This window comes from Acipenser ruthenus, chromosome 8 (assembly GCF_902713425.1).
Source record: "Acipenser ruthenus chromosome 8, fAciRut3.2 maternal haplotype, whole genome shotgun sequence".
In the NCBI taxonomy this organism is placed as follows: Eukaryota; Metazoa; Chordata; class Actinopteri; order Acipenseriformes; family Acipenseridae; genus Acipenser; species Acipenser ruthenus.
This window is the reverse complement of record NC_081196.1, coordinates 7,000,408-7,018,699: the sequence shown is the minus strand read 5'-3', so window position 1 is coordinate 7,018,699 and position 18,292 is coordinate 7,000,408. Positions and strand designations below refer to the sequence as shown.

Genomic DNA, 18,292 nt, shown 5'->3' with positions numbered 1-18,292 from the left:
AATTGGCTGGGATCAAGTTTTTGTATTGAGCGTCTGGGGGACACGTAGCTCCTTTTCTCGTTGTTGTGTCTTGTGTAGTTCTACTGCTGTCAATACCTCATGGAGAAGTTTTAAAACAATAGCAATGTCGTAGAGAGATAGAGAGATAGAGATTTCTTTACAAATATTTGACCCTGTATTTACCATACTTTTTTTCCCCCACCCTTTACTTGACCACATTATAATATGCTTTGCAACACAGTTTACCAATGTCCTTTTTATTGCAGCAATGTCCATGTTTTAAGAATGTGTTCGTTGCAAACAACATCAAAAAATAAAGTCTGGGAGGGGAAGGGGTAAAGCTGTCAATTTTTTGCATGCTGTCAAAAAGCCTGCAAGCATGCAGAATTAATGGCAACCGACTTTCAGACTGACAGTAGATTTGTCCCCGCATGCCAGCTGAAATTCTATGAGAGATATTCCACTGCCTTGTGTCTCCTTGGCTGAGTGTGGAAGAGAGTCAGTGAGGGCTGAGGCATGCCTTCCTGGCTGCAGGCCAGATTCCCCTCCAGTCCTGTCCAGTCAGCATAGACAGTCCTCCCACAGGCTCTTCCAATCAGAGCTCCAGGTTAGTCCTAGGCTGCCTCCCCCCTCCCCACCCCCTTCTCGCTCCAGCTCCATGGATGACTCTTGTACTCCAAGCGGTCCCCCAATCCTGCTTCCTCGTCAGTCATCAGGGTTGGGACTGCAGCGTCGCTGGAACTCCTGCCCGAACTCATGCACCCACTTGTTAGCCACTGAAATGATAGGATCAGCTCATTACTCACACACTATTGTCATGAAATGAAAGAGACACCAACATCAAAATGGGTATTTAAAAAAAGGTATATTTCACATATTAAAGCTTCATAAGTTCAAGGATAAACTCTACATTACAGATCGACAGAAAATAGATTTTTTTTTTCCCCCCAACAGCAACATTAAAGAGCGTAGCTTTTACATCTTCTAGGTGCAATACATGGCGACAGGCTTGTCTTTCTATTCTAGAAAACATGCAGTGGATTGTTGCCTGAGGCCAACAACTTTAACAGGAACATTCTTTAGGATATAATGTAGTACCAGCTGGCCAGTAAACAGAATTCAGTTTCTTAAACACAGCAAGCATTAACTGGTTGATAATTGACCCTTTCCTTACAGGTATGCCTGCTGTGATCATACTCTTGCAACACAGAATTGTACCCCCCCCCCCCCCGACACTTTCCCTCTGTGGAATTAGCACAGCCAGAAGACTAGGCCCAATTCAGCCGACATTGTACTGTCAATGTATAGGTGTCACAAAGATGGCTGTAGTGGTGACATTAGACCCGGAACAGAAACACAGAGTGAATATGCGCTTTTATTAAATAAAGAAAATATAAAGGTTTGACAAAAACAATGCTCACAAATCAACACAAAAACAAATCACGAACACAAAACTGACACCAACTAAACAAGTATGGTGCTGGTGCTTCCAGCACCCGAAGCATTTGTTATATTAGTATTTTTAATCTCCTTTCTCTCTCCCGTACCTCCTCGCTGTACACCCAACCCCATGTGCGTGAAAACTGACACTATATATACAGCTGTGCTGGGATTTAATTACTAATTAATCATTCACTTGAATCCCAGCACGTGAACTAATTTGTGCATTCCCCATGCTGACATACTATTACATACTTTAGCTGCACGTGAAGTGCCTAAATACAACTTTATATTTGAAATCATTCATGCTAAGCCCAATTTGTATTCCGTGCACCACTATATACACATATAACAGACAACCTGAAACACAAAATACACACAGGTGGAGGATACCCCGCCACAAGAGGGTACAGAAGAAAAGCATTTGGTCAGAATACTTTTTTTTTTATACTTTTATGAAAGTGCAACTTATTTCAAGAGGCAAACCAAGTGTAAAGCATGGTCATTATTATTACTTGAGAGGAGCTGTTATTTACTTCAAGCTAATATTGGACTCCGCTTCGTCAAGGTAAAAGGAGATAGTAGTTGTGGGCAGCAGCCTAGACATAGCTTTGCTGTAATATACCAGCCTTCCTTCAGCAGGTAATGTGGATTTCCTATGGTTGAAGTGTAATGCTGTCTCCAGGGACCAGCCTATTTGAGGCTTCCCTGGCCCACCAGCACACACAACGGTGGCTAGGCTGGCTCCAGGGTTCAACCGAAGTACAGTCTCCCTAGCACCTCAGCATCGCATCCGTCTGGGATGGGCTGGGGGGGGGGGGGGACGCTTCGTAACATGTAACCTAGTAGCACTGGTTCCCAAGCACGCATTCATTTGTTTTAAATTATAGATCAGAAAAAGTGAAAAAAACAAAAGTTATCTTGGTACTGTTTAAAATTAAAAAACATTGCCAATCGCTAAGTTTCAGCAAAGATGAGCTGCAGATTGATAAAGCAGAATGCAGTATGGAAACCTCACTGACATTAAATACCTTTGGAAAAAACAATTCCTTCCAGTTCTACAGTATTTGCTATGCAATCCTTACCCCATTTATCTCCAACAAGTACTGGACAGCCAGCATGGAGAGTGTCGCCATTGCCTTTCCCATTTCTGTGTAGGTTCCACCAGAACAAGGCTGCATTCTGGAAGAAAATGATACCAATTAAAAACAATAGGACTCATTCAAGATTACTATAAAATGTTTATATTCAAAGGGGTTTCAAAATTAAGGCCAAAATGATTCTTTAGACATTCAAAATGCATGTCAGAGAAGCAAAATATTAAAATTAAAATATATCTATTATTCAAAAGGGTCTGCTTTCGTCTTATGGGGGCAGGAAGGGGGTGGAAACCCCCAAGTCAGTACTGTATTTGTATATAATTCATGTTCCATTGTGGAGAAAACAAAATCAAGAAAGACCAGATGCACACAAAGAAAAACTTGATTATTGTTGCTTTTACAACATAGTTCAAACTGCCCAGGTTTAGTCCTTGTAGATTGTGCTGTGTGGGCAGTGAGTGGTCAGGCAGGGTAGGCTCTCTATTATTACAAGGGGAGTTTATTTCCTAAAGTAAACACACACACATGGCCCGAGGGTCAGCAGCGGGGCAGAGACGACCAGAGGACAAGTAAGAAGTCACCCGGAGCTCCTCTTTATATCATCTCTACACACACCCTTTACACCGCAGGAGGGGTTGCGCAGCTTGATTTACAGCGGCCTCTTCAATGCAGCAAGGTTAAACAAAGGTGTAATTGCAAGTAACAACCTAGACTTCTGCTCTAGTTTGTATGTGCATGTCTGTGTGGACAGGAAAGGCTAATCCTATTAACATATTAGATTTAAAAAAAAAACTGACATAGCTTGGTGTGTGTGTTTTTTTTTTAGAATTATGAATCATCCCCTTGTAAATTTTAGAACCCATTTCCTTTATGTTTTATATTACTAATAAACTCTCAATATCTTCAGTAAAAAAACATATTGACAAATGGCAGTACTCCAGACAGTGATCCCCAAGCTTCAGTTTGCACATGCTAAATGCATGTTTATTTTGGGTTAAATAAAGTATTGTGAAAAGGCCTGGTCTCATTCATGAACCTTGCAGCCTTGTAAAGCCTCTGTAACAGTCAAGCTTTCCCTGTTGGGAGTCCATATTAAAAGGCTGCGGTTTTGGAAAGTCTGTGGTTTTGCTACCTTGCGGGACACAGGAGGTGGCAGCTGCAATAAAACTGGAGTGCCACAGTGCTCAGGAGGCCGGTTTGCTTTCACACATTAAAGACACATTTGCTGTACTTGATGCTCCTCCTCTCTTTCACAAGAAAAGAAAATAACTCTGGATGTTCTATGAGCAGCGCGAGTTGGAATTTAAAGCAGGAACATGACAAATCACCTCAAGACCCACTCAGCGAATCAAAACACTCAATTCACAAACATTCCTAGACATATGATTCTATTACCACAATGTCTCATTACACACCAACCACAATTAATTCATTGACAAAATATGTAAACTTTACAGGACTGTATGATCCGTATACTGCAGTTGCAATCTACTTGTAGTTACAGCATTCTGCAGGAAACAAGCAGTAGTTTGTTATTCGTAGATTTAAAAAACAGTCACCATGATAAACAATGCATTTACATTTTTCCTGTACACTTGGGAGTTGTGTTAGATATTTTGCAATGCGAGTTTACCTTCACTACAGGTACACTGAAGTTCGCAGAAATAAAAGCAGTTGATCCACCCGCTTCCACAGAGTTGAGCTGAAAAAAAGACACATTAGGTTTTCCTGTGTGGAAAATGAAAAGGTTAACATATTGATATTCATTTATAAAATAATCATTTATCAGCGATTGCCTTCTAAAAAAAAAAAAAGTAGTTGCCTAACTGAATATAATTTTAAAAGTTGGTAGGGTTTTAAAAATGGATACCAACCAACCACTCAAGAATTCTCCCAAGTGCCTTTAGTTTCAGGTTCACTCAAGTGAATACAATTCGGTTATGAAACATACTTTTTAAACAAGCATCATGCAAAACAATATGTAAGTTTAATAAGTGCTGATGTGGCGATGGTAGAAACAGCTTCATTATAGTGAATCTTATCCTGTATTGTTTTCAACTTCAATCTACCAATGGTGTTTACTTGACCAATTAACTTATAAAAGTAAGTAGTGTTTTCATTTGCATGTGAAAGGCTGACTCTATGACCTCCTACTCTGCAGGATTGGTCTTAACAAGCAGAACTTCATTTTAACTACAGTAATTCAGCCTCTTAACTAAAGAGGGCTGTATCTATGTCTGAGGTTACATGGCACACATTTCTTTAACAGCCCTCGACTGGACTCTTGGCAATTTGGTATGCTTTACGTTTTGGTTCACAGTGTCTCTGTACACACCCCTGTAGTGAAAGATTCGATGTTAAAATTCAAAAGCATCGCCAACCTGTACACAAACGAGATGAAATATTGCATTATATATTCATCTGAAACTCTAAGCTAGACTATCAGTGTCAGCTAGTGCCTTCATCAGTGGCTGAAACGCTGGTCTGCTTAGTTTTGAATAGTTTTACCTCTGCTTATTAAATGTTACAATCATTTCTTGAAATGTTTTGGTATGCTGGATAGTCTCAAACCTCTTCAGTGAGGAGCGATTTAGAAGAATGTGGTTATGAGGCTTGCATTAACCAAATATTTATAATAAGCAATTAGTTTAACCACACTTAATATTCCATAGTGTCATTCAAACAGCTTTTCTGTAGGGATGAAAGGCTCATACTTACATATATCATGAACGTCGCCACTCGATTTCCTGTATTCAGTTTGTATAAGGGACTCGACTCAGACTATTTAGAATACGAAAAGAAACACACACAAATGTCTATATTTTATGTATTTGCAATTACAACTATTCTGACATGATGTGCACAGGATGTCTGTTATATATCCCACAGTAAAAGCACAGCAAAGTGTAATAAATCATAGTGAAAGCATTGCACAGCATAAGGTAAGCATTATAAAGAACAGTGAAGTATAGTAAAGCATATGAATACTGGATATTATTATTATTTATTTCTTAGCAGACGCCCTTATCCAGGGCGACTTACAATTGTTACAAGATATCACATTATACAGATATCACATTATACAGATATCACATTATTTTTACATGCAATTACCATTTATACAGTTGGGTTTTTACTGGAGCAATCTAGGTAAACTACCTTGCTCAAGGGTACAACAGCAGTGTCCCCCACTGGGGATTGAACCCACAATCCTCCGGTCAAGAGTCCAGAGCCCTAACCACTACTCCACACTGCTGCCCTGATATATAGCAAACCAGGATAAACCATGGTAAATGCTTAGTATAATCACAAGAAAACCAGGGAAAAAATGCAAAAATATTGTGGTAAACTTTTCTGAAGGATCTGATACTTGTGTATATATAATATATATTCATATCCGTGTCTTCTCAGCAGATGGTATTCAGTATTTGAATTTGGCCTATCAAAGGGCCATTGCTAGATGTTTATATATGAATAAACTCTACATGTATTCCGTGTCTTTCAAATATCTGGTATCATTGAAGATATTGATATCGGCTACTGCGTGACCTTGTCGTGTAAAAAAGCAGCAAATACTATGATAACCGTGTGCAATTACTTCAGCTTTACACTGCAAAACTGACAAATCCATCCATTTTCTTTAGGTGTTGTTTGTTTTGTGTTGCTTTTTAAAAGCTATTATAAAGGCTAACGGCGTCATAAATAAAATGTGCTGCTGTTCAGCCTGGGTGAAGAAAGTAATCCGGACCCCTCTGACAGAGAGATGTTGAAACCTTGCTGATTAAATGAAATGTCTTCCTAATCCCCTATTCCAATACTCCATTTGACCTGGGAGTCACTGTAGTTCTGACTCCATGACTCGGCACACTTTCCTGTGTGTTTTCACAGAGGTTCAGGCTAGCCTGCTGTGTAGAAAGGGCATTAATCACCAGGCACCATTCCACCATTCATTAAAAAAATTTAAAAAAAGTATTAAAACTAACTGCAGTTACACCTTTGTCCACTAGGCGGCTATTCAACACTCACATTAGAAATAAAGACCAATTCTATTAAAAGTGCTTCAATGTTCAGAATATCCAGGCTTCTGGAAGTACTTACAGTGGCGTGGTCGAAATGAGGTTCATAGTGTCCTCCAATCCCATAATTTACCACCTGGAGGTACTCAGCGTACGGGGGATGCACATTTAACCCTGTCAATGCTGCAATGCGCTGGTCCAGTTTTTGCACCACTGGGTGAGCTGTGTCCTTAAGCCAGGCACTGAAACGACACAATTACAGGACTTTACAAGGCCTACTTTTACTTTGGGTTTGGACAAAATGTACAAGTGCAATTAAATGATGTTAAGCACAGGACTAAAAGTATAGAACACTATATTTACATCTTATGGCTTCTGTACAATTGGAGGTTTTTACACACACAAACTAATAAGAAATTAATTCCTTTCCTCAATACCATCATATTTGAATCTGTTTTGAATAATACTGCGAAAGCAGCAGGAGGCATCATAACTTTCATGTGTTTATTTGATATTTTTAAAGCCCATCTTGTTTGCGGCAGACTGGCAGGGTTATTGTGTCACACACTGAGTCTCTAATATATATAACTTTTGATAACTATATGAAAGATGTTGGTGCCACAGTATATATAAAATAATGAAGGAACTTTATTTCCACATATAACAATAGCATTGGCAGGCTCCATCCTCTGCGCTGTGGAAAAATATCAGTAGGTATGCCAAATCCTTCAGTTGCCCAGTCATTAAAGTACTTTCATTGCTTTTCTTAATTTTGCAAGGAAACAAAGTTTATATATGCTTTCGAACGGTCATGATTTACAGGGTACTTAAGGAAGGCAAACTCCAAAATAGCTAGAAGGCAACTTGACTTTTGTGGCCGTTGTATTTTTCTGGCATCGGTTCACTTGCTTTACAGAATGTGTTCGTTTTTACTGGAGCAATCTAGGTAAAGTACCTTGCTCAAGGGTACAGCAGCAGTGTCCCCACCGGGGATTGAACCCACGACCCTCCGGTCAAGAGTCCAGAGCCCTAACCACTACTCCACATTGCTGTATTTGTACAAAAGTTACCAATTTAGTTTCAGACAACTAAAATGGAAGCCGACAAGTAAAGATTCTAAAAGAAAATCTCCCCAATGTGCTCTACCTGTGTGCCACATGGCACTGAAGCGGACTGCTGAGCTTGAGGTGTTTTTACAGCACAGTGGGGATCGTCTCCCAAACATAACATCAGCATGATTCGACAGTTTTGTATTCAACACATTTTTCTTAATGTGAATGGTGTATTAAATATGGGTCTTGGGTCAATGGTTTCATCATTTATTCCCAGATGGAGTTTTCCCGTATTGCCCAGTGTTATGACAGCTGGTGCAGCCCTGGTTCTGGAGTCTTAATTACCTTTTACTGATCCGGTACTCCACTGTGGACTGCTTCACTCCCGAGGCCACCACTGATCTCTGCAACTGATGACGGCAAAGAATACAAACAATGACACAAAGCTACACTCCTGATGCATGTGGATTTCAAATGTGGATACCACATAAAGAGGTGCGAGGTGCCAGGACCCCGCAGTCCAGCACATACAGCATCAAAGTTAGATGAAAACATCACATTTTTCATAAACCAAAAGGTAGTAAGCCCTAAAGGAGTATTTTTTTAAAAAATTTTGATAAAACATAGCAATTAGTTTTTACTGATATTTAATGCATTATTGGTAAATTGACAATGGAAACAAATAAAATTGGCCATTAAAAATAAATTAATATATATTATTATTACTTATTTCTTAGCAGACGCCCTTATCCAGGGCGACTTACAATTGTTACAAGATATCACATTATTTTTACATACAATTACCCATTTATACAGTTGGGCTTTTACTGGAGCAATCTAGGTAAAGTACCTTGTGCAAGGGTACAGCAGTAGTGTCCTCCACCTGGGATTGAGCCAACAACCCTCCAGTCAAGAGTCCAGAGCCCTAACCACTACTCTACACTGCTGAATGATAATTTGTAGTTAGCTGCCCAGAAATTTTCTTAAATGGGATTTTATGACATGACAAATCAAGCTGTCCAAACAACACAGCAAGTGATATTAATCTTTTTTGCTCGAATAAAGTGCTTTTCTAAAAGAAAACTTTCACGGTTTAAAACATAGATGTATAGATACATTACGGACCACATTTAGCACTGATGCAAGGGCAAAGGCACATTTTGTATAACTAATGGTATAACCCTAGCAACACACAACTTTGTTTTGGGTAGTAGCAGTGAAGGTGCTGTCCCGAGTGCTGTCTTGTTTTATATTGTAAAAATAATTGTGATTCTTTTCAGGAAAACTGATTCTGCGTGAACAAGTTTTTTTTTTTTTTTGTAGTTTCGAAAACATTCACTTTTTTTTATTCCATGCCAAAAAGTGAATCACATTTTGTACTGGAGCAAAAAAAAAAATGAGTAAATGCAGTTCACATGCTTCATTCAATGGCTCATTGTAAGACTCGGATATGATTAAGGTTCTGATGTCACAGGCTAGAGACTATTAGTAACCATGGCAACAGCAGCAGGAAAGAGTGACAGGGTGCAGGGTGAGAGGTTATGACCTGACTAAAACATGTCAAAGACTTCGCTCCTTCAGCTGTTTATATTTATCTTGCAACTAAGCTTCTCCAAACTATTTTTTCACCCAGCAGCAACCACTGTCTCACCAGCCCCCAGGCAGCGGCTGTACTGAATAAATGGGATATAATTATGGAATGCTTGTGATTAAGATAGCATTAGTTAGCAACCTGGAGTTCATTACAAGTTAAAATTCTGCTTGACATATTTCTTAAACTGTCCTTTCTCAGGTTAGGCCACGACATTACATGCAACACTTGTAACTTTATATAGTGTACAATAACAAACTAGTGCCGAACTACAAGAAAATGATTCACTGCAGCCAATCAATTATATAAAAGGAATAGAAGAATATATTACATATTGACAGACATGGATTGTACAAGTCCCATTATAATGTGTGCCGTGGTCCACTACTGCACTGAAGCTAATAAAGCAAGGGGAGGAATCATTTTGTTTTATAAGAAACAGAAGCGAGTTGCATTTTTGTCTGACAGGCTCCAAATGTCGAGACAGTTAATACCGGTCTCTCAGAGCCAAGAGCTAATGGAAGAAATGATAAGACCTCAGGATTTAAAAACAGCAGACATCTAGGGAGGGTGTTCTCTTAATTGGACGTAGCTAGAGAAAATCTCATAAAAGACGCAGCCCTTTATATAATAAAGGAGTGAAAAAAACAAGCCAGGGTTGCAGCTGCAGTGCTATAGAGCGAAAAACAAATGTGGCCTTTTTCATATAGACACATATTCTTTCATGTTGTTGCCAGCCTGGCAAGGTGATATGGTGACAGGCAGCTTCAGGAATTACCCTACCTACAGAAACTGTTAGGGGGTGATGGACGCCCTTGAGTGAGTCTACTAGCATGGGCCATAATGTAACGGAGACACGCTGGCGAATGTATTATTTTCCCATGGCAGAAGGCAGTACAGTATATTGTTTTAAACTATTGGTATAGAGCCTTGTTCTTAATCTTCCACTAGTTGCAGTTATGAAAAGTTCACACTTGTCTCTCTCTATTCACATGGATTTTTCCCCGAATGGAATTGTGCGCTGTGGTTTCCACGGCAATCACAGAAATCAATCACATGAAAAGAACAGACTCAGAACGCTCACATCTGAACGTGAGCCTCGCATGGAGTAGATATACGATTGCTACCCTTGTGAAAGGCAAACTGACAGCCAGCCACAGCACAGAGACACGCATTGACCGAGTAGATTGAAACAGAACCCACAAAGACTAGAGCAGTTTGTGTCACACAGTACCTAGAACCTTACGCCCATCGGTGGTTTTGCTACGCTATGAAATCTGGAACCAGACCAAAAGTAATGCAGTCTTTAACCTCCAGTCTCTGAGTCCAGTGTGACAAATGAAAAGTCATTCCAACGTGCAGGAAAATGAAGTTTCTCCTTTTCTGGTTTGCCACACGTCCCTCCCAGGCTCCCCCACATATTGAATGGTTTAAATGTGTCCAGACAAAGATCCGATATCAGCTGGAAAGACTTTCCATTCCTCATCTTTATTGCCAAATATGCACATTGGTTAAGAGAGCGGAGTCAAGTAGCAAGAATAACACGCATAAACAAAAGAACATCATTCCCAATCGCTGAGGTAATCCAGAGAGCGAGCTCCCCGTCCCGCTACAGCCCTGCTCTATGACACTGCGAGACACGAGGGAAAGGAAGGGCTCTACCCCTTGTTAGTGCAGACCTGCCCTTTTGTACACCTGTCAAATCTTTGTTTGGGTGAAGTTGTGTTTAAATTAGATTTCCAAAAGGAGATGTGTATGACTCCGTTAGTCACCAAGTAACCACTGTGTGATTATCTTATATTCTTTATAGCTAGGTTGAGTTTCAATTATTTTTCTATCCAAAACTATAAAACACTGAATCATAATCTATGCACAAATACTAAGAAACAAACAACATAATACGATTAAGATACTAAAAAAGTCTTCTCATCAAATCATTTTACTCATTTGCAATTTTAAAGAGGAGAGCAACAGCTAAAAAGAGTCAATATCACATTCTAAGACTCGTCTGTCCCTGGTATGTAACTCTGGGTGCCTCTCGGACACAGAGATCCCTGTTTGATAACCCAGTAAGGAACTAGCACCTGACCTGCAGACTAAAAGGCTACACTAAATGAACGAGATTCAAAACTTTTAAAATTGGAAAGTTCCTAAAACAAACAGAAGGTGAAGAACACTGCCAAGTCAAATAAGCTCAGGGTGCTCCAAAATAAAAACATCAGTCACATTTGTATGTGGCCTAGATAGAAATCAATATTCACCAGCATCTCTCCCTTATAAGACTAATTGCTGTGCTGCATTCCAAGCCAAGATCATCGGTGCTCAAATGTTATTTACAAAGAGACACTATATGATCTTTGGCAGAACTGCAATATTCTATGTTTAGTTTTTTCATATGGGTCTAAAATATTCAGAATGACACATACCTTATACCCAGAATGTTCAAACATTAAGCTAAAAAAAAAAAACTGTAATGGCCCACTTTTTTTTTTTTAAATGACCAGCGCACATTAAAAAATCCCTATACCCTTTCCAGCATTAAGCAATTCTATGACACAACGCTTTCATATTGTCACTGGCTCGCTGTCCATCACTTAGCTAGGCAGCTAAGTTCTGTGGTGCGAAAGCCTTCTAAAACACAGCTAGACAACAAGGGAATGACAACCCTCAACGAATAAAACCCTCAACGAAAGTGTTCCATTATGATATGATGATAGGAGAAGTTTCTATTGACTCACAGTGCCGAGTCATAATACTGCTGCCCTAAAACTTGTAAGCCTGCGCTACTGTGGACCTCTTCCCCCTACAATCAGCCATTAACACATCCCATAATCTTGTTGAGCGTTCTTCCATGTTGAACCTGGTAAAACACATTCCCAATGGGTACGTGACGAAACAGAAATTCGATCTACAGTGGTGAATGATATATAACCTTACTCCGGGGGCTGAAAATTCCTTTATGGTCTTGGCTTCGTGGTCGCTGATGAAGCTGTGGTACAGAACCACGTAAGGCTGCAGGCTCACAACCTCTCTTCTCATGGGCTTGAGAACCAGAGCTGGGTTGCTGTTGGTATGGAAATCGCAGTGCAGTCTGGGATTTTCATAATGCCTTGGCTGAAACGAGAACCAACATGTGAAATTCGCCTCCTGCCTATTTGAACCTGTCCCATGCCAGTTCCACTACACTCTTTTTGCAGTGCTGCTTCACAGAATAGACACCAATGTCCAGCCCCCTTCTTATTCAGGTATCTGTGTTACCTGGGATCCCAGTGTCTGACAGAGCCACTCGTATGTATTCCTTGTCTGCAGGTATGTCGTATTTGGCCTTTGTATTAAAACGTCACTGTTAGCTGGTGATGCAGCCAGGATCTTTTCATATTTTTCAATGTTCCTGGTCACCCTTTTGTTAGATGGATCTGTAAAACATACCAAAAAAAACATTAAAGTGACCTTTTAATAAGTATAATTTTTGCACTTTATAGATTATGGTATCCGTTAAATTAATATGCAGTAAAACGTTCGACGTAAAAAAAAAACAAAAACACCTGTTATCCAAACGACCCCCTGGTAACCAGTCCTGTAGTGTGCAAACATTTTCTCATATAAAATGTATAACCAGCCCGGCTAGGAGTGGCGAGTCATAACTCACCTAAGTGCAGGATCTCTCTGGAGAGACTGAGGGCATAGGAGACGTTTCCTGTCTGAAACACAAGACAGAGAGAGAGAGGAGTTTAAAACTGCAGCAGCAATGGTCCTGTGGAAGCCAGTGTGAGGGGGCTTTACTGCAGCTCTTATTTTAAACTGATGAATCATCATAGCACGCAAATAACGGATTCATCTAGGAATTACAGAGCTGTAATAACCTTCACATTAAGTGTGACCAAGAAGAGTTTCTGTCCTGTATGTTTTCTGTAGGGAATGGAAAACACAATTGCCTTGAAGTGCGAGAAGGCCAGGTGGTCCAGCACGTCCTCCAGACTGCCCTCATCCTCGGTGTTCCAGGTCCTGTAGGCCCGGCGGAAGAGAGAGGCCGCCGGCTCCAGCCACAGGACTGAGTGGTAATAGTCTTCCATCTCATAGGCAACCTGAACGCCGTGAAGCAGGAGACACTTTGCATCATCATCATCATTAGCATACTACGGAAGGGATGTCTTCTGCTCCTCCTGAGCCAAAACACGAGTAACTCCACAACGGTGAATCACAGCAACAGTTTAGCTAACTGATGAAAAATGTTTATTAAGCTATAGGCCTATTATTAAGGTTAAGATAACATTGGACTGCAACTACAGTCTTAACTAGTCCTTTAGCTACATATAAGCTGTGGCTAATAAAGAAATTAAGAACAGCAAAACCAAAAGGGCCCCAGCTTCATTTCAGGTGTGACTTGTTTAGATCATAGGTCTGATAGTTGCAATGCAATGGTAGTCTAATCTGTTATCGCGATTCGATTAATTTTTCTTTATTGGCTTAATGCAAAGAAGTGGCATTGAATTGTAGGACTAAATAGCGAGATTGAAGGTGCTAATGTCGAGTACTGATTTATATATTTTTGTGTAAATATAAATGCAATGCTCATGAAAGGTGTGACGCAAAGAAAGCTTTGATCTTCCACTTTATTTTAACCAAAACTAAAACTAAAATGTTCTCTGAAGCTTCCAATTCAATTGCTTTGGGCAAACAAAGTATGTTTGCTTGCTATAGACAAAACAAAACAAAAACAACTGACATTCATTCATTGCAGCCAGTTGCCTTTGTCCTCTGAGGATATGCCCGTTTATGGCCCTTCAATCCATAGGATTCCCAACACTTCAATCGGTTCATTGTCTGCACTGCACAATTGTTATTCAGATGTCTTAGTCTGAATTTCAGTTGTGAAATCACCACGCCTTCAGGCAGCCAAAGAGTTTTCATATTGAATAATACAGGAAGCAACTATTGTACAAAATGACTTTGCTTCTATTTTGACTGTTATCCCTGAAGCAGAACTCCAAAGAAATACAAAATGATTCAATTGTGTATGAAATATTAAGTACAAACAGATTTTAACATTGGCAGGTCTAAATGCATGGTTAACAACTGTCATTTTTTAAACGCTGCTCAGAAATTCCATCCATTTCATATAATTCTGGAAAAGATTAAAGCGGCTCTTTTGCAAACTATCTGCAGGATACCTTCCCGATGAGGAAGCAGTCGTCTCCCGACAGGGTGATGGAATTCACTGCTCGGTAGATGTCCACAGCGCCCCCTGCAGTGTCTCTCTGGAAGAGTCCATTGACCAGTCCCTTCACACTCAGGGCGTACACATCCTGCAGCCTCATCAGCCCCTTTGCTGCCCCCTGCAGGTCCTCGAACTTTGGCAGGCGGCTCTCCTCTTTCTCATAGCCGCTCTTGAAGGCTGGAAGAAAAAAAAAAGCTGGAAACTCTAAACTCTAACAAATACACGTTTTTGTGTTCAGTCTTTACCACTCTGTGATCCTCACGTCCTTCACCTCTGGAGATCTGTGGTCAGATCCGGACCCAGTGGGTGTCCAGGTCAGGATTGAGATGCAGCTGGAAGGGGAAGCTGTCTTAGTGCTTACTGGCACAGGCCTGACTGTAGTTAGTACAAGGAGGCTGTGTGGTCCAGTTGTTAAAGAACAGGGCTTGTAACCTGGAGGTCCCCGGTTCAAATCCCACCTCAGCCACTGACTCACTGTGTGACCCTGAGCAAGTCACTTAACCTCCTTGTTCTCCGTCTTTCGGGTGAGACGTAATTGTAAGTGACTCTGCAGCTGATGCATAGTTCACACACCCTAGTCTCTGTAAGTCACCTTGGATAAAGGCATCTGCTAAATAAACAAATAATAATAATAATAATAATAATAATAGTGCCCCTGTCCCATGCTGGAATTGAAAGGGTAATGTTACCTTGGGTGTTCTCGTTTGCTTCGTTACTGTAGACCACATTGAGCCACTCTGACTGCAGCCTCTTAATCAGCGTGTAAGCAAACAGAGGGTTTGCCATTGCTGTCCCTGCACCCTGAAAAACATTAGCGTGCAGATTCGACACCTTTCCATAGAATCTGAAAAACACAAGAGGAGCAGTGATGCTCATTTAGAGCTCTCGATGGACCCACTGCTGTATACACCACACGAGGCTGGCCGGGGAAACGCCATGTTTTACACTGTTCATGTGTCAGAAAATGACACCTATTTTCTGCAGCAGTAAATGAATATTTTAACTATTGTCCCAATCTAACTATAACATGTAGTTAGTTTAGTTAGCCTTAATGTTACTACAACTGCTGTGTGCTGGTGCTAATAGAAAATAAACCACCCCATCAGAATTACTGGTATCAGATTGTAACAGAGACTCACTTTCTGACAGTACAGCAGTCATTAATAAGCAAGTTTGTCTTTTGTAAAATAATATAACGGGTGTCCAATAAATTAGGCACTATAGGCATAATTGTAATATACAATATTGCCTGTGAGGACTGACCTATGGCACTCCCTGAGTTACAGTAAAGGGGTTCACTACATGAGAAATTCATTATAATGTTTTCATCAGTCTGTTGAGTGCCAGGGGGTGGAGGGGTTGGCTCCTTAGTTCTTGGCAGTGTGCTGGGAAGGTAAAAAAGCACTTCCTTGAAAAACTCTGGCAACTGGTTTAATTACATGACAGCAGTTTCTTCACTGCACATCTCTGGGAACATGGTCCGCTCCGTCTCTCTGCATGTTTGAGCTTCAGAAACACTGCTCCAGGAGATACAGTGTTATTCACATATGTAATATGATTGAAGAGAAGATTCCAGAAAGACAATCTCTATTAATATTGGGACTTGCAGCTAACCTGGATTTACCTAAATACACAGGAAGGGTAATACTTTCAGCAAGCATATGAACCAAGAAAATAACTGAGTGTCACAGGAAAGAATGAAAACCTCCCTGTGTTGCAGAGCGCTGGTATTGTCCGATTGAAGCGATACGATTAGAAGCACTAGGATACGGCAGCAGCGACAAACCTAACCGTTTTACAACGGCTAAAGACTCAAATACAAAATGCATTGCAGTAATGATGTTTGTACAATACAATGAACTAATGAATGTTATTCACAGAGCATGCTCGGTAAACAGGGTCTTCCTATTGAAGTGTACAGTCAGTCAGGGACATGTCTGGATCCAGTTATAGCTGCTTTACTAAGCCAGTTAGAAGAGTTCCACAGCATGATACTCAGATATCCAGGAGGAGAACCACTGTTACTGACGAGTCCCAGATGTCTGGTCAGTGTATGTGTCAGGGAATCAACAATAAGAGCAATTTGTTGCATGGCACCTCTTTGCTTTGTAAGAGCAATCTCTAGTACTGTGAACTTGTACCCATTGTTCTTGTTGTATGGGTATTCAGGTTACTTGTGACTTCCATGTGTATTCTTGCCATGGTCAAATGGTGCGTCTTTCCTCATTCACAGTCAGAGCACTGAGATTTGAATGTACAGTTGCTACGTGATGGGCTCACTCATCTTCCACTGTGGTTGCTTTCAATTATTCAGCATTGGCCACAGTGGAAATAAAGTGGCGATTGTATTGCCAATTATTTCGAAAATGTTTAAGGTGCACTTTATACAGATTCTACTGATGACAAGCAACGCATAGCGCATCGTCACGAATGCAACCAAACACTTACGGCAAACACATCGCATTCGCAAAGTGACGGCAGCAATCTGCAAGAAACATAAAACAACTGGGGAGTGCGAGGGAGAGCAGGGAAGTGTTAGAAACTCGTGACAGCTGTTCTGTTTCAGGCACCGACAAGAATATTTTCACCTTCAGTTCATGTCGAGCAGGTATATTTTAGGTTGAGCTTCGACGTTACTTAAAAAAAAAAAACAACCAACAACTGAATCACTGAGCGGAGTAGCAGTGCGCGTCTTCAATAGTTAATCAACTGGAATCTCAATTTGAATCGCATTTTGGGAGTGACGATCAATTTATAAATCTGAAACACAACATTCTAATATAATCTCATTAACGCTTTCTATAATTAAAAAAAGTAAATCTTAAGGACCTTCGTATTTTAAAAAAAATTACTTTGCTATTCCGTGGTATACCATGATAAAAAAAACATTGCAAAGTGTAGTAATTCATAGTAAAAGCATTATATAACATAAATATGGAGGCAAAGCATTGTAAACACATGGTTAATCATGGTAAAAAAAAAGTATGGGTATAGTAAATGAATTGTAAACTGCAAAATTACATGCAAATGTATTCAAGGATTATTGTATTATATTGCATTCATTCCAAATCCACGCGGCCCTGTGCTATAGTTAGAGGTTGTTACTTACCTTTTCAAGTCATTCAGCCTGAGGGTTTCGTCTTCAATGTAACTGTTTAAATATTTCAAAAGTTCTTTTTCCACAGCTATAGCTTGCTGAACGTTAACCACAGAAGTGTACATTTCACATAGCGTCTGCTGCGCTAGAATTAGGTTTATAAAACCCAGGACCAGAAGCATTTTTAAAGAAAGAATACAAACCCCGCAGTGTGTGCGGGTGCTTCTGTGAGTCCTGTCCTGCATGACTGACCCAACCCAACCAAAATCAGGACATTCGATTACAGAATCCTTACAAAAAGAAACGACGCCGAAAGAACGACCTTTCACTGACAAAACATCTTCACCGCATCTTCTTTCAGATTAACATTTCAACAAGCACTCCTTAGAAGTTTAATACCGCTGCTGCACATTTTCTACCATTTCTATTCCTTGTGGTAACTTCTGAGATTAAAATCACAGCTGCAGCGTGAGCTGTTTCACTCCTTGGTATACTGCGAGAGCGACTCGCTTGACACAGTACTCAGAAATGTTTCGCGATGGGAGGGGAGATTTCATTAACAATGGGAAGACGTAAAGATGAATGACCAGCTGTTACAATTACGTTTTTTGTAAACAATGAAATACCGTAAAGCGTCGGAGAGAATCATGATAGGTTGTCCCATTTTAGCAATTGATTTGCCGTCGTCGAGATAATTGTATTATAAGCAGAATGTACTTAATTCGATTGAAAAAAAAAACACATTGATTTATTTGGAATAAATAAAGGTAAGCTTTTG

The 18,292-nt window shown here is 40.2% G+C and overlaps 1 protein-coding gene across 1 annotated transcript; it reads right to left on the bottom strand.

The window, feature by feature from the left end:
* Window positions 1-241: 241 nt before the first annotated feature.
* LOC117972750 (prolyl 4-hydroxylase subunit alpha-3-like) lies at window positions 242-18,077 on the bottom strand. Its single transcript, XM_059028314.1, has 13 exons — window positions 17,527-18,077; window positions 15,107-15,261; window positions 14,371-14,594; window positions 13,135-13,284; window positions 12,849-12,900; window positions 12,458-12,615; window positions 12,137-12,313; window positions 7,954-8,018; window positions 6,639-6,798; window positions 5,259-5,321; window positions 4,174-4,242; window positions 2,526-2,622; window positions 242-776 (listed from the first exon to the last, which is right to left on the bottom strand). The coding sequence occupies exons 1-13, from the start codon at window positions 17,757-17,759 to the stop codon at window positions 706-708; spliced, it is 1,674 nt and encodes a 557-aa protein (XP_058884297.1). The 5' UTR covers window positions 17,760-18,077; the 3' UTR covers window positions 242-705.
* Between the last annotated feature and the right edge of the window lie 215 nt (window positions 18,078-18,292).